Source organism: Solea solea, chromosome 2 (assembly GCF_958295425.1).
Source record: "Solea solea chromosome 2, fSolSol10.1, whole genome shotgun sequence".
Classification (NCBI taxonomy): Eukaryota; Metazoa; Chordata; class Actinopteri; order Pleuronectiformes; family Soleidae; genus Solea; species Solea solea.
The window spans coordinates 24,082,005-24,105,642 of NC_081135.1; the positions used below are offsets into that span (position 1 = coordinate 24,082,005).

Here is a 23,638-nt window from a genome sequence, read left to right on the forward strand (position 1 = left end):
CTTTCTAACCCTGAATTTGACTGTGTTGGCATGTTCTGAGCACAGTGGGTCTTTGTTATGCAAGCAATGTCGTTGGTAATCCCTTGTCTAAACAAAGGCTTGCCCATTGCCTCTGTATTGGTATATAGCAGGCCTATATGTTGGCAGACAGCAGTGTGTCAGCAGCTCAGAACAAGAGATGATTTGCCTCATGGTGCCATTATTGAGACATTTATATTTGTTTGGTTCTATCAGCAAATTTAATCGAAATATTTATTTTAATAATCCATACTCATTTTTGAGCAAAACTGCTGAAAATAAAACACAGGGAGCAGTTTGCTTTTGATTAGTTCTTGTCCTAAATAAACAAAATGTTATTTTTCATCCCTGCATATTAAAGGTCCACTGTGTAAGAATTGTTGCTATGTAACATTTCCCAAGTGCCTCAGGGAACTATGGTGGCCTTTGCATACCAGAAATGATGTAAAGAACTCTCTTCCGCCGTCTCTGCTATTTCCTCTTCCTTTTTCTTTGCATCAGGTTCTTTTTCTATATATAAAACCAATCCTGCCCAGCGACTTAGGCATGAAGTTTATGTGCACAGCGTTGTTTTTTGTCTTCATTTCCGTGGTAGGCCTCTGTTTCAAAATGCGAAACACACCTAGCACAAGATGGTGGCCTCTGTAATGCAAGGGCCTTATTTTAAGAACACATGGAAGGCTTATTTTAAGGCTACAGAAACTGTAGCCTTAAAATAAACAAACAACAAATGATTTAAAAAGAAAAAGAAAAATTGTATACACTTATACAAACATTCTTATTGGTGGCAATTTCTGCTAATAAACCCCGCCTAAATGTTATACACTGGACTTTTAAGATGGGACAATTTCATCCAATTATCATCCCATTGCCATGACTTTCAATGAACCTTAATAAGAAAATGAATAACCTGATGGAGCACAATAGTGATGTTTTTTGTAAAGTGGTGTCTTTATAAAAGATTTATAAAATAATTCTCATCCCTGTACTGTAGGTTGGCATCGTTGGACGCACTGGTGCTGGTAAAAGCTCCTTGATCTCTGCTTTGTTCCGGCTGGCAGAACCTGAGGGAAGAATAATGATTGATGGTTTCCTGACTTCCACAATTGGTCTACACTGTCTGCGCCAGAAAATGTCTATAATACCCCAGGTGACTCTTTTGAATTGCTACAGTCTCAGCTGTTGTGTAGAAAAATGTTTGATAATATCATCTAGAAATGAAGTACAGCATTCATCCTTTTGCACTCTTTGTCCTTTCCTCAAACTTTTACCTTGACTTTTTCTGTATGGTTCTGTTATGCCTCATGGTTGAGAAATGTCAGAAATGTTAGATGAACACTGGTAAGAGAAACCTTCATGCTTTGGCTCTTTTTATATGCCTGGCTTTTAAAAAAAAAGCTAAAACAAGTGAGGAGAATTACAGTCATCACTTAGGGGATTTCTGAAAGTGAGACAAAAGGATGCCTTGAGACAGTTTAACTTTATTTCCGCTTGTTGAAACTGATACGGTATTAAGAAAATGCCAGCCTGCGGATGAGTGTCAGCAAAGTGGAGGGAAGGGAGAAGACTCCCACGGCCTGTAATGTGAAGAGAGCAGTTCCCCCATCCCTGACAGAGGATTAGCCATCTACCCCCCAAACATGGGAAAGCTGCTTAAGTGAAGTCTCCCCCATCCTCACAGTCAGAGTCGCTTTGTACACCATCACTTAGGCCAAGTCTCAAACATTTCCAGGGTGTCGTCAAGATGCCCAAAAACAGGTTCATTAATGCTTTTCTGTGGATTTGATAGGTTCCTGGCATTGCTGAGATAAAGTTTAACTTTCTGGCCCAAACTAGTTCAGTATGGATGTGATGTGGGTTTGATGCGATTTTTGTTTACACTGTGTCTCTCCCACAGGGGGTGAGAGAGCAAGAGAGATAAAGAGAGAGCACGGAGTGGCGGGTTACGAGTCAGAACTTTAACTGCACGCCAATCTGTATCACATACTGGATGGCATTTTCATGTCAAAAGTCTCACCAGTGTGCACGTTTCTCTGTACTGTGCTCTTATTTTTTTTTACAAACTTACACAGAAAGATGTCGTTCGCATTTATATAACATCATCTGAAAGCCTTTTATTCTTATGCAAGACGCCAGAGATAAAGTGTTAGTCAGCCTTTCACAAAAAACCCTGAGATAAATAGTACATTGCCATTTTTATGTGGTATGTTGATTGCGATATGTACATTGTTGATATGTACATAGACAACGTTCATTGTTAGTGAAGAGTCCCATTATTTGCCACTCGCAGATTTGATTATGATAAGCTTTCACTATTATATTGCATTAAAAAATGCTCCATTCCATTTTCTATTGAATTCTCAGGAACGTCTCGCTAAAAATGAATTCTGTGGCAAACAGAGGGCTTAGAATTGGTGGAGCACATAATCGGTCTATGGAAAGCTGTGCTTGAAAGCAGTTTATTTCCTGACCAGACATTGAATCCTCAATTAAAGTGTGTCACAAAACTAGTTTGAATTGGGACTTCAGCTGGCTTAATGACAAGGCGGTATTTTGGTGACAGAGGGAAAAGCTCATTGGAAGTAAGGAGGTGGAACATTTTTATACAGGTAGCAGGATGAAGTCCTGAAAGCTGTAATTTTTTCTTTCTGAATGGAAATTGAGCAGGTAGTCCTGAGTCCTTTAGACCTGCATGAAGGTTTGGTGAGACAAGATTTTTGTAGTTCAAGGTGTTGTACTATGAACACACGTAGCACATTTTCACTGCTCTGCTGTCACAGCAACAGCTTTGAGCTGATCTGTAAGAGAGCAGAGATGAAGGCGTGGATAGTGAGTCACACTCACACTAGTAGTACTGTAATCTTAATGCAGGATGCTGAACCTTTTAGACACATTGTGCACTTTACTTTTACTCCTGCTCTAATCTCACAGTTGCCAGGTGAACATTAACTATCATGATTTGAGGTCTGATTCATATCTTGGGTAAGCTGGAGCTATCACATCCTTGACTGGGATAAGTATTCAGAGAAGCCTATCAGTGTTGCTTGTTGCTCTGCACCACCTCTGTTGCTGCGATATACCATCACATCTCATTAAAGTTTTTTGAAGTGGTCATTATAACCATTTAAGTGTCGTAAATTCTGTGTCATGCTTCCAAGGTAAGCCCTGCTGTATTTGTTCCTCCATAAAACAATGGGAAAACGATGCCATATGAAAAGCTTATCTAATGCAGCGCTACAATAACACATGCGAGAGACATGTCCCTTTGTAACAATCCCCGAATGTCTTAGTAAATGATCAGTCAATCACTTTAACATAGGAGTAGGATTTGTGAATAAATATCCATGACATGAGGAGTAGATGTCGGCTTGCTGCTGTTTATCACAAACAGAGTGGCGTGTTGGAACAGTGCCTGAAGACTCGTGGGCTGTCTCGTTAGCACTGTAATAAAGAGCTCTCTTTATTTACTTTAAGATGCCATGTGTGGCTCAACCTTGATACAGGTGTGTGGCTCACTAAAAATATATCTGTAATCTGAAGCTGGGTTTTCATGAATGTAATCAAATAATGTGGTAACCCCTAATTGCAGATGCATTTCTTCATACATTTGGAGATTTGGAGTTTCTAATACAGCCATTTCTATGAAATTTGTTGTATTGTAACAGTGATTAGATGGCACTTTTGTGTCATATAGTCAGACAATCTTGCACAGCTATTCTCCACCGACACCGGTGCACAGGCTTTGGTTTTTCAAGTAAAAAGATCAACTTATTCAAGAATAGTTGCTCAGCGCACTGAATGGAGCTCCTGAGTGTAGCAAGCCCTTTGTGAACATCTTCTCCTCACACATTGCCTAGCGGTGCTCTATGAAGCCTGTCTTAACCCTTTCATACATCTTCCCCCTTGTCATTATCTTAACTGGCCACGGCCTTCTCTTTCTATATCCATTTATCCACAGGACCCAGTTCTCTTCACGGGCACCATGAGGAAGAATCTGGACCCTTTCAGACAGCACACAGATGAGGACCTGTGGAATGCACTCCAAGAGGTACTCCAGCGTGGCTCTGAATGATTCCCCCTCGCCAGCCCAGGGGGGATCCCTCTGTCCCCCGGCACAATGCTGCCATTCAGCCTCCCTGCTCGCCACAAGTCATGGGGGGAAATCCCATTAGGGCCATGGGGCCCAGCTCAATGTGCGGCTTGTAACTGGGAACCATTGAAAGTTCTGGGGGAGATGTGTTTGGGCAGTCAGGCTGACCAGGATGAAGGCTTCCCCCACAGTGAAGGGCTTCAGCTCCTGGTCCTGCCTCTGAATGGGTTTGGTGGCCTGGATTAAAACTAGAGGCTGGCCACAAGAGAGCACTGGCCAAGGTCATCAGTGGACCTGGCCCTGCATTGTGCCAGGCGGTTAATGGGTGTGTTTGGATGGCTCTTTAAAGACATCCCCACAGGAAGCCTTTATGTTGAAGTAATGAAGGGTTGGGGCTCTGGTCTCCCTCTCCACAGGTGCAGATGAAGGCCGTGGTCGAGGACCTGCCCAATAAGCTGGAGACGCTTCTGAATGAGTCAGGCTCTAACTTCAGCGTGGGTCAGAGGCAGCTTGTGTGTTTGGCCCGCGCCATCCTCCGCAAAAACCGCATCCTCATCATTGATGAGGCCACAGCCAATGTGGACCCTAGGTAAGCGGACACTCGAGTGTACAAGTTAAAACATTTCTTATCAAGATTTTTTGGGATTTTTAAGCTGCACGCTTTCTCAGCATAGCGGTGTTTTGAATCTCTTGTCGCTCAACGGCACTCCTGCGCTGTTACAGGAAGTTTACACCAAGACTGATGGAGGCAAGGCAGCAAGTGTGCTACCAAGCACCATAGTTGTAAATGGTTTGAATATGGCTTAAAATGCCCAATGAAAACCTGCAGAAGTAAAAAGAAAAAGTAAAATAAACGCTAAAAAACCTGGAGGTTCAGCAGGTTGACTGAATAAATGCTTACTTCAGCTGGTTAACAAAGTGTTGGGGGTGGTGCAGGATCACCTAGGCATGAGTCATACAGAGGGACTGGCAGTGTTTTGATAATTACTCCAAATTCCTCAAGGGGGCAACAGAAGTTACTTACTGGAGCTTTACATCATACTTGGCCTGTTTCTGTCTATTTCTCAGAGTGCCCATCTCACCAGTGTCCGTCAATAACTTTCAGTGATCAGAACACACATGTGGCACATTTGCTAATTCTGTACACATACATTAAACAATGACACTATTTAAAAAGTAGTAAGTGAAAAAAATCACAATTCAAAATAATCTTACTCTATCTTTTTAAACTTAGGGACCTGTCATATCCTTTATTTGTATGCCTACTTGTGCGCATATCTCACTGCTGATGAGCCATTGTTCTGTGTTGAGTAAAATCCCTGCCCAAGGCTCTATAGGAAGAGAGATTTTGTGCTGAGGTGTTGTGTTCCCTTCTCCTTTAGAACTGACAGCCTCATCCAGCAGACTATCCGGGACAAGTTTCAAGAGTGTACAGTCCTCACCATTGCTCACAGGCTCAACACTATTATTGACTGTGACAGAATACTGGTGAGTAAGGAAATTTCCACTGCACTCCACTCCACCAGTCAGTGTTATAAAGTGAGACCACTCAGCTTTGATATCAGAGGAAAGTTTGCGTATAAACACAGGTTTAGCAAAAATAACGGCCTCTCTAACAGCCTCCTTATATTTTAAGATGTGCTGTCACAAACTTAAAGGTCCAGTATGTAAGAATAAGTGACACCTAGTGCTGAGACTCAAGATTGCAACAAACTATGGCACTGTTGCCTATTACTAAGATTACCCTGCAGCCATTGCAGCCCGTCCGTTGTGGCTGCCGCCCGAGACGATCCTACTGGACCAATTATGGAACTTTTTGTAAGTACTATTCACGTACACGCCCACATTTATAAACATAGGGCCCAGGTTGAAAAATACCGGAATTCCCCTTAAAGTGAAGGCCACGGAGAAGAGGTGTGTCTTTAAAAGTGATTTTAAATGTTCGACAGTTGATTTAATTTCAATGAGTTTTTGGCCGGGTCTTGGACACATCTAAAACCGCAACCCGTTAGTTGACTTCAGAGTTTGCGATGGGGTATGAGGATGGAGGAAATACAAATCAAAGGCTTCTAAGTTTTTATTTTAAAGCAATTTACACTTTAATACAGACATTCTAATGGGTAGTATATTCAATTTCTGCCAATACACCCTGCTAAATGTTATGCCCTGGACCTTTACAGAAACGCTCTATGGCGTGCTGTGCTGTTCCTTGACTCTGATTGAATTTGTGGTGTAATGTGATGCATTAAACACACCAGAGATTGAGAGCTGATAAACACCTCTTTTTTTTGTATATAATTGTCAGCGGATTACAACACAGCATTTGCAGGGCTTTAATTCACCTGCCCTGCTTTGCAACAGCTGGGCTGATTTCTCCCTCACAGCATTGCCTCTCATTGAGCCCGCGCTGGTGCTGCCTGATCTTTGGCCCTTTCCTGCTGCTGCCTGCAGAGGTGCCAATTAGTGCCATTTGTGGCAACATTTGTCAGGGGTCTATGGAGGAATGGGGCATGACCTGGTTGCTCATTCACTGAGAGTTTTGCCTAGGAAAATCAGGTATCCCACAGAGGGACTGTTTCACACCTACATTTGTGTTAAATGCCCCCAGACTGTCGCACTCTCTGGGAGACCTAAACTGGGACGCACCTGAACTGCCATATCCAAATCTTAAGCTTTGCCTCAGTCAGACAGTATGTTTTCGAAGATGCAAACTTTATCGTCTGCCCTTAAACTGTTGCTCATACCAGCAGCTGTAGCAGTGCCCCTATCATTCTAAATTCACTCCATGAAATTGTGCGTTAATGATAACAAACTGCTCATTACCTCTTTTGAGAATGGAGCTTGTTAAAATTTGTCTGCGATATAATTGCAGTCTTTTGCAAACTGCTTGAATTGGCACTATTCAAGCTTTGTTTGGTTTACATTGCATGGCATGACACAGAAATGATGGTCATTTACGACAGTGTCTTAAAGGTGTGATTGTTGGATTTGGCTGAGGACCACCCCTGAGCCGCTGAAATGCCACGATAAATACACGGCTCAGTCGCTGAGCTTCAGTCTGTTAGTGTCAGCGAATCAGACTTTCACATTGCTAACAGGTCGTGCTCATTGTCCACGCGACCCTGTCGAGCAGAAAGCAGGCACCGGTGTTTGCTGTTGCATGAGTCATGTAAAATGGATGGTTCAGAGCGTGCAGAGGACTACTGTTTTCCCCCATTCATCTTGCACCGTCTGAATGCATCACTCAGCAGTGAAACAGCTGAAATGTCTGTTTTCTCCAAAGTAAAGTATACAGGTGGTGTCTCACACATACACACCCAGCATTGTATGTGTGATTGCAGGTTCTGGACGCTGGCAGGATCCAGGAGTATGATAAGCCGTATGTGCTGCTGAAGAACCAGGAAGGCTTTTTCCACCAGATTGTCCAACAGACAGGCAGAGCTGAGGCCGCCTCACTGCTGCACTCAGCCAAACAGGTATCCAAACCCACTATAAGAGCCATTTTTATTGTTTTGTGTGTTGGAACCTCCCACCACCACTTAGAGGTAGGATGTACTCTCCATCAAGTCAAAGTGTTGCTCAACTGGGGGGAGAGGCACATAGCTTTTTGACCCTGTATAATGATTTTCTTCTATATAATATTGGACTGCATAAGAAAGTTGTTTTTGGAGTTAACGGAATCATTAGAGAACATCACTTGTCGGAACTTGCCAGCAGCAACTGGTGTGGCCCTTTTTGATTGGTAAATAGGTCGCTACACCCACCTTTGTCTGAGAATGGGGCCAAATAGAGTCCAGTTGTGGCATAGTAATCCTATGCTCTCCCTTCAACTCCAGACTCCGTTGCCCACCGAAATAATACAGTCAAGCGACAGACAATGCCAAGGCACTTGATTACCATCTTAATTTAAAGTGCCTTCTTGGAACATTGCAATGACATGACATTCATTTCAAGAGAGATTGTCCCTTTGTAGATTTACATCCACTGATGTTATCACAGAAACCCTCTGTATAATCTCCTTTCCCCATAATGTAATTTCAAGATCATTTTCGAGATGATTCTAGAAAAGCCGCTTTCTTCGCTCAATATCGATTTGGAAATATTGGCTTTAACTTCATCATGATTTGGGATAAACTTTCTATGGGGATTACTGTAATAGAGAATGTCCATATTTTTTCCCTGTGAAATTCATTCCTGATGTATTTCCCCCTCAGACACTGAAAAGATAAGGGCCGGCTATTCATTGTTCAATTCCATTTTATGTGCATCTGTCTGGGACTACAGATACCATATTGCAACTTCAAACAGGTCTTTGTGAAATAAGAAAAAGTAGGCATCATTTCATTTTCTCTCTCTGTCCCTTGCACAAATTTATCAGCGGGACTGTATCTCCTCAGCCACAGGAGTGAAATGAGTAAAATACTGATTTCAAAGACTCAGCACACTGCGGTATTATTTGGTATCATCTTACCCTGCACACTGGTGGATTGGTAGTTACATTGTTCGAGCCCTTACGTTTCCCTTTCTTTATTGTATGGTGCTCTCCTTAGATCAGATTACTGCGGCATCCATAACTGTCTAGCACCACTTATTAAATACTGCGATGGTCCACATGTTGTGTGTCAAGTTTCTATAGTTGTCACTCAAGGTTTAAATACATTCATTAATCTGATATCATCCTATAGCTCCTTTGTCCATGCTGAAAGAGAATCTCGGAGTAGACCGTATATCTGTGACTAACCTGTTTTTACATCCGTTTGCCTCTTCTTCACAGACTGTCTCTTGCTGAAACCTTCAGTTTCCCATAATCTTTTTGTATAAATAAATTAAGTGTTTTGTTGTTACTTAAAGCAAACACTGATATCTTTCAAGCCACGTTTTAAAAAAAATAACCAAAAAAAAAAACCACACGATTACACAGCTTAGCTCAGAAACCACCATTGGGGAAAATTAACTGGAATAAAGCTAATAATTTGAGTGATTATCTTTGATATTTTTCTCCCCTTGCTTCTCACAGTTGTTTATGAGGCTAAATTAGCCACTTTTGCACGCTTCAGCGAGTGACAAATCCCTTCACCCAGCTCTGACGGGATCTGTCATAAAAACGCACCGTAACAGATTGTGGCTTAGATTGGACTGTGTGCTCGTACTGTACTCTGTAACACTGTTTCCCTGATACACTTCCCAGGTTTACATGAACAAAAAGCAGAAAGGGACAGATGTGCGCTCTGCCAAGGACAACTGTGTCATCTTTGAGACGTCTCTTTGACAGCTTGGAGAGTCACTGTGGAGCGTCACTGACCAAAACCTTTACCATATACTGTACACTTTGTCCCTTTATTGTGTATTAAAAGTGCTGCAGCTTTTTTTAGCCGACATAGTATGTGCTGCATTTGATTGTCATAGTCCTTTGGTCTGGAATAGAAAAGAGGCAGGCTTTGCCTTTATTGACAGCAGTTTACTGCATCACTGTTTATTGATTACACTTCTCAATGTTTATTTATGTGTGTTCTGGCCTCTTGGGTAGCTTTAGTCCTGCTCTGGTGCATATATTGGGTGTATTCACCAAAGGCGATAAATTACAGGTGGCTTAAATTATTATTTTAAAACAGACATAGTTTCCTGCAACTAAGGTCTTTTTATTATATGTTAAGTGCTTGACAAGACAAGGACAAACTCAGAGGAGACACAAGAGTGTTCAGTAATTATTGTGCCTTAATCAGACTATTGATTTGTTACAATTGCACTGTTTTTTATCAACATGTCTTTCTGCACTTAAACCATAGCGGTTTTATGTCTACCTCAGCTCTTGTCAGGAAAGGTAAACTTAAAATGGTGCATGTCATTTTAATGACAGGGACACTGGCGAACACCAGGGAACATAGGAGAAATGTTTTAAATTTGTGACGGAACTTACAGAAAATGCAACACTTTTAATCAACCTACAGCTACGTATCTAATTTTAAACATTTGTTTAATGTTTAATTTTTAATTTTAAAAATTTTAAACATTTGACATTTTGTATTTTGTAGAAGGCTATATTTCGGTGAGCTTGTACATGTTGTGACTCGTAATTGACAATGGATGGAATTCAAATGACCAGCAATAAAACAGCATTTTTAATGGTTCAGTACTGTCTTCATTTTACTTTCAAAACATTGTCGTCCCTTTGACGTTGACTCACTAACCATTTCCTCCTGCTGTTGCTCATCCTGTGTTCACTTGTCTGAATGTTGTGTCCCTCAGGTCAGTGATTACAGCTGGTTTTGACCATGATGCTACAAATTGTTAAGTGGTTAAGAACACAACCTAGTCATTATTGTGTTGAGTCAAGTGATTTTTCAAATTAGTTCCATGGTGTTAAAGTGGTTAATCTATTTACTCCCATTATTCAAACAGGTTGGTAGTGCAATGTGATGATTAAATCTTAATTACAATCTTCTTCTTTTTTTTTTTTTTGCATCAGCAGCTCTAATAGAAAAGGGTTGTTGTTAAATTTGCCTTATACACACAAGAAGAGGTGATTACGCCTTCAGAGATGGCTGTCAGTGAACACTTAGCTTTGTATAAAAGGCAGTATTTAACCAGGCCTAGATTTGGGTTGTGAACTGCAGGACACCAGTTCCTTTAAAAGCTGAGTGATTTACACAATTCATTAAAGCCACTGAATCTTCAGCCCGGCGTCATATTAAATGGTTACTTACTCTCAAATAGCCCCATGGGAGTTGAATTGTTGGCTTGCGAATAGATTAAAGTTTACAGTGAAAAGAGAAATTGAATTCAGAGGTAATCAATAGCATAATGGGCCAGTGAGAGGAGCCTGCTGCCTGAAATGAAATTACCATATTTTTAATCTTAATTTTCCACTCTGTTTATCTGACAGTGTGGATGTGCAATCCAAACAGATAATGAGAGACTGGGATATTGACAGTGGGGTCCTCTGGAGTGCTTGTTTCAGTGATTAAACGCTGTGATCTGTGATTACTTTGTGTCGGGTGTCAGGCTGGCGGCCAGGGCCCGGGGAGACACAGGCACAGAGCAGCTGGAGCATCATGGGTCTCCGAGGTGCTAATGCACCTGACAGAACATTGACAGCATGTGAAACCCTATCAGGGAATGCACCACACGGCAGCTGCCACAATAGCAATACTCGTGGCACTATCTACATCAGAGTCAGCATATATCCTCTCTGCTCTCCCCTCGATAACAGCCAGCACAAGAATGGTGACAACAAAGTTTACACAATAACTATTATTAACCGGATACCTCCCTACGTCGTGCAATAATACTGCTGAATAGGTGTGCATATAGGAATGCCATCAACATAGTGCTGATATAGCTTTAATAAATAAATGTCTGAGAAACCTGGCTGTCAGCACAATGAAGTTTAATCCCAAAGAAATAAAAACACAAAATAAGCGTCAGCACAATATGGAGGCAGTGAATGAAATGATGAATTCATCCTGTGGCATCCACACTTTTAAGAGAGAAGTGATGCTGATTTTAGGACGTGATACATGCCCTATTCAGTTAAAGACGTGTTATTGTCAGTTTAGAGAAGAACAATGTGAAAAGTATTTACAACACGTGAAAGTGGTGTGAATTGTTTACGATTGTTTTGTCACGGTCCGGTAAATAAGTGGTCTCTAAATAAATGTTTTCTTCTTCTTTTTTTTTTTCCACAAACTTTCTGTTGTGCCAGCATTTTCTTTTGTGATGGATATACTGCTGTTTGACAAATGGAAACAAATTGCATGGTACAGGCATCTGAATGGCAGGGAGTTGGGGAGTGTCAAACTCGGTGCTGAAAGACGATGAAGCGAGAGCCGCAGGTTTTTTGTGGGCGACTCAGACCTGACTGATCCCAGCATAAAGTACTTGTTGAAGAGAAGGAGAAAAGGAGAACAGGATTTCGACAGGCTGCAATGAAATTAGGAGAATTAACTATGGCGGCTTTGTTCGTGGCTGGTGACATGGGGTGGGGGAGATGGGAAGACTGGAGTGATTCCCCAGAGACTCGGCGCTCAGCCTTTCTAAAGTGACTACAAACCGAATATCTGACAAGTTCCCAAGGCCTGACACGACTCTGTGAAGAGCTAAGGAAAAACAAACACGATACATTCTTTAAGATACATGTGGTGACACTGAATGCTGTGTGTTAGAAAATGGCTTTTTTATCCCGGTAAAAATAGACGCTCAATTTGGAATATGTTGATGCTATATTTTCTAGATAGATGCAACAACCTAGTTAGACCAACTTTTCCCCCCATCTGACAGACTTTATAAAAGTGGGAAAGAACGAGAAAAGTGTCACATGTTGACATTCCAACTTGTAACCAGTAGTTATCTTTAGTGTTGTCTTCATACATAAACATTAACGTCAAGTAGTTCCTCCCAGTGTGCACACAAGAGCAGAGCCACACTGTGTCACGGTGCCTCAGCAGTTTAGTGACCACCCTGACTTGGCCGACTAATACGGCTACAAACAATAATTATGCGGCATGTAACAGATTATGCCTCGTAAACTCACCGGACTGTGTGTGTGTGTGTCTGCATGTGTGTCTGTGTTTTCCTACTCTGTTGAGCGTGAGTATATTCCAGCTATTACGCAGAATAAAAGAACTGCTGAAATGAAAACTCTTTTATTACGGGAAATTAGAGCACAACAAGTGGTCTCAAAGAAGCTTGGATTTTTTTGTAATTATACCTGACCCTGCTACTTTGAACTAAACTGGCTAATGTGGGCCTTTGAAAAGTCACCTAAAAGGAAGCCTCTTTGCATGCTTTAGCCTAAGATCCTGGGCATGCTCTGTCACCCTCCAAAAGTGCCGTTTGATTCTTCAACTGAGGGAGAAAGAAGCAAAGTGGAAGGTTAGACAATAGCAGATGGCTTATCTCATCAGTAAATAAGGCTTATTGCTTAAAGCTATAAAAGGCTATGCTCACTGGTGATGTCATGCCTTTGTGGAAGATTGATGGAGCTTGAGGCAGGGGGCCATAATTTGAGTGTGAATGTGTGTGTGTGTGTGCATGTGTGGAAGTGGAGGCCTGCTGCACCAAAACTCTTCTTCACCCTGTAGAGTTTGATGAAATTTAAAATGTATGACACAAACTCTAACTGCTGCTGCACTACCGTTGTGGTCTTTGGTGGTAAACTAACCCAAATGTACTTCAAAGTTCCTGCTGGCCAGGGGGCTTTTATCCTTGGCCATGAGAGCGGTTGATGTTCTGTGCATGTAAACGTGGGGCTTTGAGTAAAGGTGGGGACAGCTTGTGTCCCCCATTATTGTCTGGTTGCATTTACGTGGGTCCAAGGGCCCACTGTGTCTTTTCGGGTTACTTTCTCATCATTTCTCCTAATGTAGAGACCCACAGGGTTGGTGGCAAGTGCACAATGCGGCTGTTGTATGGTTACTGTCAGCTCTCTCAAATAAGGCTTCCTGTTCATTAGACTTCTTTTCACCTCCGCACAATGCGCCGGCTTTGCAGCAATAGTGAGTCGACGCCCATCTCTTCAATGCCATGTGAATAGTTCTAAATAGTGTTTATGCAAGCCATTGTTGTCCATTGTGTGTTGAGTCTTAATGCACAGTGATTTGCCTGCTTTTGTAGCCTGGGATACATTATCTTGCTTATGTGGCTTCAGATGCATGCCTGGCCTTTGAGCCAGTAAACAGTCTAAAAGTTAACTCCCTAAGGACAATCCTGGAGATGCCTGATAAATTGGGACAGAACTGGCCCATTTCATTTTCTAGTATAATTACTCAAATGGCGTCTTCCTATCTTCTAAACTTTGTACTTGCATCACTTGCTAATGCTTCCTACACACACACACACACACAGCCCTATAGTAAATAGCGCACATTTGTGTGTTGCCTTTGCACAAACTGTTGCAATTAAAAGAAAGTTTGGGAAACAAATCAAAGCGAATGGTTATTTTTTTTTTGTTCAATAAACACACACTAAAGTTGATGCCGTCGCTGTCAAAGATTAGACCGACGTTATCGGCTGCACATCTGGTGAAGAACGTCTGTTCAGTGGGGAAATGCATTTAAACCCTGAGTCTTTATTCTTCAAACCATCAGTGTGAAAATGAAAGGATAGCCCAGATAGACAGCCAGGTGGATAATACGACACACATGGCTGTAACAGAATAAAGAACTTTCACATCACGGAGATAATGTCAACATGATATGTTGTGCTTTTATGTCTCATGACAGCCAGTTATTTTCATGTTGATTCCTGTTGTTACGCATGCATTTGCAACTCAGCCACAACATTAAAACCAAATCTGTGGCCTGTTTTAAGCAAACTTCACTCTTATCCATCAATAATAATTATTTTGTAGATTCATTTATTGTCCTCATCTCAATGGTTTGTGTTCGATAAAAATAAGCCTAACCTGTGTTTCAGTTTTACGTCACACTTTAATGTTTACGTGTAAAGCATACTATGGATAATAGTTCTTGTTCTTGGTTTCAGCTAACAACTGCTGAGGTCACTGTACTTTGGAGGATGTTCTTTCTTAAGCCCAATTCAATTAAAGCCTTTACCTCATTCTCTAGGTAAAAGGGTTGGTGGTAGCACCTAAAGTGTTTTTCCAAAACAAAATAACCCTGAAAAATGAGAGTCGGAATGAGAAGCATATTATAGCCTTCATCTGTTTTGTAGCTTTGTTCCAGAGAGCATACATCACCTCCAGAGAGTAACTGATAGGTCTAACCATTCACTGCTTGGATAGATGCACAAAAGCAGAAGATATCTGCGGCGCGGATTACATTATACTCATTTCAAAAGCATTCACAGTCTCGTATGCAGAACAGAAAAAAAGATGCTTTTAATGCCGGCCAATGATTACAGGTGAGAGATGTAACTGATAGTTGGCCCATTATTGTTCGGAGATTTGGTGTGCTTGACCCCCTAAAGCATTCTGCTGCCAAGAGAATTTCAAACAAGCCCGGGACTCGGAGGAAAGGAATGTTATGATTGCTTTCAGTGACACTGATACAACGCTGTCACGTCGCTGACTCCAGACGACTGGTAAAGCTTCACTGTGAGCAGAGCACAGTCTCACTCCACGAGCACTTAGCAGCAGGCATTTCATTAACCTGCCAGAGACGAGGCGCTGCTTTGTCTTTGATTGCCACATCACCTTGCTCTCATGCTGCTGCTTATACATTTGAGTTCCATTAGCCTACCAGGTGTGCTTCACATTTTATTTAATGAACTCGCGTCATGAGGTAATTCGTTGACTGCAACGACGCACCTTGAAGCACTTTTTCTTTTTTTTTTTTGTTTAATTTTCCACACCCAGGTAGTGATGTTGACTCGTTTGGCTCCCAGGCTGATATTTTCATTAAAGCCATTCTTATCAAATAATGAAATGTAGAATCTGTTACTAGCCCAATGCCATTTTCCTCCCACAGATCAAAAGGTTTCCAGTGTAATGTCTTGCCTCCCATGCCAGGTAATTAGGTAGCTTTGTCCCACATACTAATGCTACTTTCACAAGAATAATATGAGACAATAAACCTGTCTCTTTTGTGTCCTTTCGCAAGCCCTATTAATTAATATCAGCAAATACAAACCAAAGTTAATTGAAATTTGAACATCCTATCTTTATAGTTTACAATAACACAATCACTACTGTTTTGTTGCTGTTGTTGAATTACTATAATAGCCGGTATCATATCTCTATTTACTATTGCATTGATCGCCCTTCGGAGATGCAGCACAAATATAAAAGGCCGAAATGTCTTAACTGTGAGTAAACACAAGAGGCAATATATGCAACCCCAACATTGATTTAGACTGAGACATTAATATTCACACTCTTCCAGATAATCAAAGCAAGGTGTACATGATTTGTTTTCATTGATTAAGTGACATTCTTCCTGCTTCTCTCGTTGTGGTTATTAATATAGTTTGCATTGATATTATTCCTGCATTAACAACAATTCCACCAAGTGTAGGAGATTACAGGGCTGATGCAAAAGAGTCGCATCTCCATGGCAGATGGCTTTAATCAGAAGCCCTTTTGATGCAAAATCTTTACAACTTTAATCAATCTTTATGGACGAGCTTTTCAAACTGCATATTGCAAGTTTGAATAGCATAGTTTTAAAGAGGCTGTGCCCTCCTGTCAGATATCTGATATGTTTTGCAAATTACATATCCTTCTAGGAATATGAATTAGGTTGTTCTACATGAGTTCTCCCTCTATTCACAGCGTGGACCCTTCAGATTTCACTTGGTTTGCATGAACCCTTAGCTCGAGCGAATGTAAGGAGGCCGAGAGTTTCCAGCTAGTGTGGGATTGTTTACAGAACCCTCGACAAAGCATAATCTGACATGCTACTATTTCAGTAGGGTTGTTTTTTGTTATCACATCGGCGTTTGTCATATTGGCCCATGAACAGAAATAGCTATACAAAATAAATAAATTGATAAAACAGTGGGGCTGTCTGTATAGCCTTTATGCGGTAATATTTCTGAGCCAAGAACATTTCTGAAGTTAACAGTATTTATGTTCCGGTAGTCTTGGTCACAGCCTGTCACACATTATTTGTGTCTGCATGTCCGATTAACAAATATGACATATTTTCTAAGATCAGGCTCCTAGCACTCTAACCACCCACCATGGCAATTAACTGTCTACTAAGCTAACAAGCGTAACACACATGCCTGATGCAAGCTGCTCTTCTAAATGTATCCCTGTTTACCCCGTAGACCCACTGAGAACACAGACTACACATGTCATTTCAGATGTTAATTAACCCATGGCTTTGGACTGAGCAACTTTACTCGCACTTGTATCGATATGGGGCTGACTGACGTTTGAAACCCACTAGACATCGAGAGAGCTGTCATCCACACTAGTCAGACCTTGTCAGGAGACGACCACTGTGAGCTTATTCCCAAAGCTTTTGTCTGTGTCTTAAAGCTGTAGTGTGTAACCTTGCGACATAAACAAAGGTTCAAACTACTGTCAAATGAGTTGATTTAAGGCGCTGGTATACTTCCCAATGCACACCGTGCACATGACGCAAATTGCGTCAATGCACAATGTGCAGGCTGGGTGCACGTGGACGTTGGGTGCCGCATGGACAGCACATGCGCAAAATTAATTTACATCCCACCGGTAGATTACTAAACCCCGCTCACCAAGCAGAAAAACATTTGACAACAGAAGAAGCAGTCGACCTGGCGACCCTCGAACCGGCTGACACCCCGACTCTCCTGGCCGACGTAGCATCTTTCTCTTCTTCTTTGGTAAGAATGTGTCCTATTCCCTGCGTCCAGGCTTGTACCGCCACCCAATGGTGAAGTGAGACACTACAGGACCCCTAACGCGCGAGTATACCAAGGTATTCCAAGATATGCGCGAAAGCATACCAGGGCCTTAAGCCTATCAGCTCCGCAAAAGTCTCTCCATGTTTCTCGTTGACACACACATGAAAACAAAACACAGCTATACTGAGAAAACAAAAGAGATGGAGATGGAGGGAAGTCAGAAGCAAAACAGCTACTCTAGTAAAGTGAGACGGCAGCAGAATTTTAGGCTAAGGTGTTATCACTGGTTCTCTGAAACACGAGTGAGGTGAAACGGGTGTTGGAAGAGATATTTAGGTTAAGGGGGTAACCATTGTTCTCTGAAACAAGAGGGAGGGAGGAAATAAATGGTCAAAGATAGTTGGAATATGGACCTAGAACTGTTGTGTCAGAAAGCTCTGCACGCTCACCTGAGGCATGGGTGACGTTACACAATGCTATGTCTCTCTACAATAGACATGTAAATTCATCATACTTTTGTCTCTTTCACCAATTTCAATGCACTTTTCAGTTCGGAGTTTTACAGTTCACCGTTTATTACATATTTATTATTCATTACACATCCCGTTCTCAAGTTATGTACATACAATTTCATTTCCATTCTATTTTTATTCTATGTATATTGTGTGTCTTGCTGCTGCTACAGTTTAATTTCTCAGTTTCATCAATTCTATTCTGTTAGGACCGTGAGTAGTGAGTGTGCTCAAAGTGTCAGCAATGATCGTGATTTGTGTCCCGCTGAAATGCTTCATCACGATGACCTCCACCCTACTTCAGCTCATTACTGATAAATCATGTACGTGGCAAAAGATTGGCACGCGATGATAAATCCACAATGTCTTACAAAGATAAATCCAGCCATATTTCAGTATTAAGCCGACTAAGATACCAGTCTATATGGGTAACTGCCTTGTAACGCCATTTTGTGAATCCCTTAATCTGATAAATAATAACTAATCATAACTTGTAGCAGGGCACATCATGTAGATGAGTCTCTACCATGCAAACATAAATTAATGGAATGCTATTTTAGCAACTCATATAAACTCATTCCAAACAGGTCTACAGTCAGATTATAATAATATAATAATCTATGAAAATGTGATGAGTGGGAATACTATGTTCAGTTATTCTTGCTGTGAGCCATGGTGGAAGTCAACTGGATGTGCAACATTTTAAGTTATTGGATCACAAAGGGACTGAAAACCCTCGTAATTCCTGGTCCATGTTGTTTAATAGCCAAGACCCCCTTGAAATATACTCTTCTATCATTACGGTCATGACGCATTTTGATAATTTATGTACTGATAATCTTACGCAAAATTTGTGGAATTCGCAGTTGACGGTATTACCATCTCCTCTAACACGTAGCCTGCCATAAACTTGTTAATCTCCCTCGGAGTGTCAGCTTTTGCTGGGCAACAGCTGTTGCTGTTCTGGGGCAGAAACACAGCTGTCGCCAGCATCCTCCTCCTCCTCCTCCTCCTCCTTTGCCGAGCCGAACGTTGGAGAGCTGTGCTTAGCTCGCAGGTGCTTCTGCAACTTCCAAGTTAAGTTCCGCCCGGCTCTTGTTACCCAGATACAACTTGGGTAAAGAACTCAATTGCGATATTCTTGTACTTTTCACTAGCAAATTCAAAATACATGAATACTACCACAAAATTGGCTGCGCCCACGGTGCCATATTGCTGCAGTGAGGATACATGGTGGATTTTCTTTTCTTGTACAGACAGAACACAATAAAAACGCTGATAAACAGCACTGATTAAAACAAACTTATCATAATTTAGCTCCAGCTCGGTGCGTTGAACATCATTGACGTCTGTTTAAATTCAGATCACTATGTCGTTTCATGGCTCTGTGATGGACTGGCGACTTGTCCAGGGCGACTTGTCCAGGGCGACCTCACCTTTTTGCCCTATGTCACCTGGTATTGGCTCCTAAAGTGGTAGACAACAAATGAATGAATGAATACATGTAATTTCATCATGGACTATGGATTAAAGACTTTTATCCAAAGTAGCATCTGAATCTGGAGGTAGAGAGGCGTTGTGTTAAATTCAGATGAATTTTGTTTTTTTTTTACAGCATGAATGCTACCAAACTAAACTATCTCCTCGACTTATTTCTAAAAGAGCATTGACCATCGGGGCATAGCCAATATGGAGGTTAATCCATTCTAGTGTCTATACTAAGGGATGCTTATGGAAGCATATTTGCTTAGGGCAGCCATGCAAATTATTACTTACTGCTGATAACACAAATTAGATACCCATTAAAGTTGAACAATGTATATAGAATGAGGAAAGATTGCAAGTGATACCTGAAGGGGCGCTTAAGTCGTATGGCACTAAAATATGCCTCATGTTTGCAAACTTCAAAAGTGGAGAGATGTTTATCCTTGGGATTGGAAGATGCATAATAGTAATCTCATATGCACAGAGGCAGCTGCCAGGTGGAGGATAGCACACTGCATGTTTATGAATAGAAATCATTACAGGGACTGGGGAGCATACCCGCATAAACCAGTGACACAGAACTTTTTTATCTACCCGAGGCATGCTGCGACACCTAAAAGTTCATGTGCTGAAATGTTTAGTGTGTCATTGTGGTCATTTTGGGCTGCGTCTGTAAACTCTAAGCCCTGACTTGAATGCTGGTTTGACCTTTTGGTAACAACGGGGCTTTTAATTAATATGATCCTGCGACTTGAAGTAACCCGCACAATCAGATACTTGCCAGTTTTTACAGCAGCACCTCAACCACACTAGGCCTTTACTTTCCCTATCCTTTGCTCTTATCAGATGAGCCACTCAAATTCATGTGGCAAACACCTCTCTGAGGGAGAATACAAATGTTCAGCAACTTTTAAGAGGTGGAAGTGCAGTTTTTGTTGTGAAGAGAGAGGAAATGCTTCAGGCCTGTTTGGGAACCCCGGCTAATTCTACCTTTGACTCGCCTGTTGTTGTCTTTGAGCCCCTTTCCCTTTCTGCTTCTCTGACTGGCTGATAGTTGGGGATTCATCTTAACCCCCCTCCCTTTGTCTGACGGACCGTGGAGTCAGCAGTTATTCTTCAACTGACAACTTTCAATGCTTGGCGTTGAAAGAGATGAAGCTGAAACACAAAGGCAAATTAAGGGTACAAAAACACTTGCCATTGTCCCATTGTTAAGGGTCACAAATCGTCAAGTAAAAGCAACACAGCGTGGTTGAAATGTATTTGCCTCTATCCCTTTCCCCCCTCCCTCCCTGCTCCTCTCTTTATATTCATTAGATTCATTATAGGCCACAAAGGATTGCCAACAAAACAGCTTGTGATTTTAGTTGAATTCATCCCCCTCTGAGGCCTGCAGGGAAATTAAAGTAGGTGACTATCACTGAAGGGGGAGCAGGCTTGACACATCTGAAGCTTTCAGTGATGCTAATAGCCAAGCGTATCCAAAATACACAGGAGCTGACCTCAAACAGATTGTGGTGGTTTAAAATCATTAGTTTGCAAAAGAGAGAAAAGTACATTGGTTCCGTGGTAGAATCAGCCCACTCGGAACCTTTGATTCCTGTTTGTCAACTCCCCTTTCTCTTCATTGTCCCCCTGCCCAATTTAATCCAGAAATTAATAAAGGAGACATAGCGACACTTTGGAGGGAAAACGCTTGCATCTGCAGCACCTGTTAAACATCATGCACTCAAGGCAGGAACAAAATTGCAGGCAGGTTTAAATTGGTGTAAAATCTTAATTTAGATGATATCCCCAGGGCCTGCTTATTACTTGAGATTTATATAGCATTAGTTCTGCCTGGCAAATGTGGTGCACCATTCCACCTCAGTGAAATATGAAGAGGTTTGATAAAAAAGCTACAACAAATTCTCTCATTTAAAAAAACTAAACCCTTTAAAGATTCATTAATTTAACTTGTGGCATGCAGCCTTGACATGCACACAGATCTGTGCCCTTGAGCGCCGTGTGTTATATGAAAGATGTTGTTGTGGCTCATCGACACTGGTCTCTGAGATTAAGTGGCATTGCCGAGGCACAAAATAAAGCACAAAATTAAAGCCCAGAATAATGCTCGTCTTTGAGTATTGAAGTAAATACATGGAAAGGATTTCATACAGGACTCTTTGCACGTGTTGTTTTTAGATCCAAATTTGACTTAGATTCCATTTGTTATCACATGTCATGTTTCCGAGAGTGGCACACATCATAGTGAAGGCTGGAAAGAAAACGTTCCACAAAGGCATTTCATTTGCAGCAGTTTCCCCATTGAGTATGTCTGTTTCACTCACCAATCTGTTTTGTTCTCCATCCTTTTCAATTTGTTTACATTTGGCCCCTACTGGAGAGGGACAGTCTATTGATTTATTGTCCCTGCTTCCTGAGAGTGGCGTTAAGAGGGCACATGCCCCCCCTCGTCTTCGGGCCGTGCTCTCACATTGTGTCGCCTGGTTGCTGGCTTCTGTTACAGAGATGGGCCAGAGAAAGGCCCTCCCCAAGCATCATAAGGACCTCACAAGAAAAAAAAAAAAAAAAGCCTCAGCTGCATGAAGGCCTGAGAGACAGCACCGCAGCACAATGTGGTTCCGTCTGAATAGCAGACGCTGTGGGACATTTGCCTCCCAGAGAGAGTTTTTTACCCCCTTCTTCTGTTTCTCCGCCAGAACGTTCAGGTTTTGGATGATACAGCTATGCAATCGTGAATATTATAATTATGATATCTTATTATGTCATTGGATATTTTAATAGATAAAATGAATATGACAATTATGTTATTATATGTATATAAATGTGTGATGAACACATGTATATATACATGTATATGTATATATATATATATATATATATATATATACACATATATAAACATATATATATATTCTGTCACGGTGGCTTCTATTCATGTGACAACTCTTTGCAGATTGATATTTTTTCATGAAACGCTTTCTGTCTGAAATTCAACAGAACAATTTATTTGAGTCAAAAGAATCATTTCAGATGAAAGTTGAAATGCTATTGTAGAATGGCCTTTCTCTCCTCCCGCTTGAAGATAAACAATTTTTCCATGAATATATGGCTCGGGCCCCCTATCTATCACAAAAATCAGAATGTGTCTCATACGGAGCCTATTGTAGTCCATTAAAAGAAATCCTTCCCTGTGGCAACCATTTTGCAGGTTTCAAGTAGATAAATGCCTTCCAAGAGGGATAAGAATGCATTTCTACAAAACTGCATTAAAGAGTAATGTTTGTCAACTACTCAGATAAAAACTTCACAGTCACAATTCTGTTTTCGTGGCGGCAAATGCATTGGCAATGTGTAAAGCTGATTGGTCTGGGGAGGCTGCCTACAGGTTAGCAGGCCTCATTTTCAATCTCTGACAGCAATATGTGTCGCCGTGCGCTTCATCCCGATTGCTCATGTTGAACACAAACCATGGTCACTCTATATATGGAAATCTCTGTCTTCGGGGCGAAAAAAAATTAAAAAGGTGAGATTGGCACTTTAACCTCCATGCCCCCCTCAAAATATGTTTTAGTCCGATACATTATACTCCTGCGAATTATTTATCAAGAAGATACAAGCTTGATATTTCAAAAAAATAATGAGATGTTGAGGTGGCAGCTGGAATGTTCTGGTCCAGTGAGCAGCATCTATGAATCGGGGGAAATGAAGTAAATATGGCGGTCTGGGGACACACCATGTGCTGAATGTGAACGAGTGGAGCGCTCTGTTTGGTTGGCGCTGACCAAAAACTTCAAATCTCCCTCTAGTAACACCGAATGTATCACTGCAACGCCACTCCAGTTGAAAGAACAAGCAAATATTTATTAATTCAACTTGTTTCAAAGCATGTTTTTGCCCTAAAGGCTACAGTATGTATGCATACTGCACATACACATAGGACGTGTTTAGCAAATAAAAACGGACTATCAAACCTTTATTTGTCTATGTTATCAAACCGCTCCAAAACTAGACGAGAGTCCAACGTGTAGCCTGGAATCTGTCAGGCAAAAAGAAAACAATTGTGCTAGGTTGAGCTGAAAGAGCCCACCTGTCGACACGCTGCATTCAGGGAACAAGTCATCCAGTTGTTGCAGTTCATACAAAGTGAGTGAAGAGAAGAAAACTATTCACACACTCTGAATACAGTTGAAGTGTGTCTCTGCTCTGACTGATATTTGAGAGAACAACAAAAGAG

General features: G+C 41.4%; 1 protein-coding gene across 2 annotated transcripts in view; it reads left to right on the forward strand.

Moving 5' to 3' along the window:
• Positions 1-10,238, forward strand: part of abcc4 (ATP-binding cassette, sub-family C (CFTR/MRP), member 4) — a 36,063-nt gene extending 25,825 nt beyond the window's left edge. For both annotated transcript variants that reach the window (XM_058622164.1, XM_058622165.1), the window contains 6 exons: positions 1,013-1,168; positions 3,977-4,066; positions 4,525-4,697; positions 5,491-5,596; positions 7,450-7,584; positions 9,297-10,238. In XM_058622164.1, coding sequence (XP_058478147.1) covers positions 1,013-1,168; positions 3,977-4,066; positions 4,525-4,697; positions 5,491-5,596; positions 7,450-7,584; positions 9,297-9,377 — 741 coding nt within the window. In that variant the 3' untranslated portion in view covers positions 9,378-10,238. The remainder of the gene's footprint in view (positions 1-1,012; positions 1,169-3,976; positions 4,067-4,524; positions 4,698-5,490; positions 5,597-7,449; positions 7,585-9,296) is intronic.
• Positions 10,239-23,638: the final 13,400 nt, after the last annotated feature.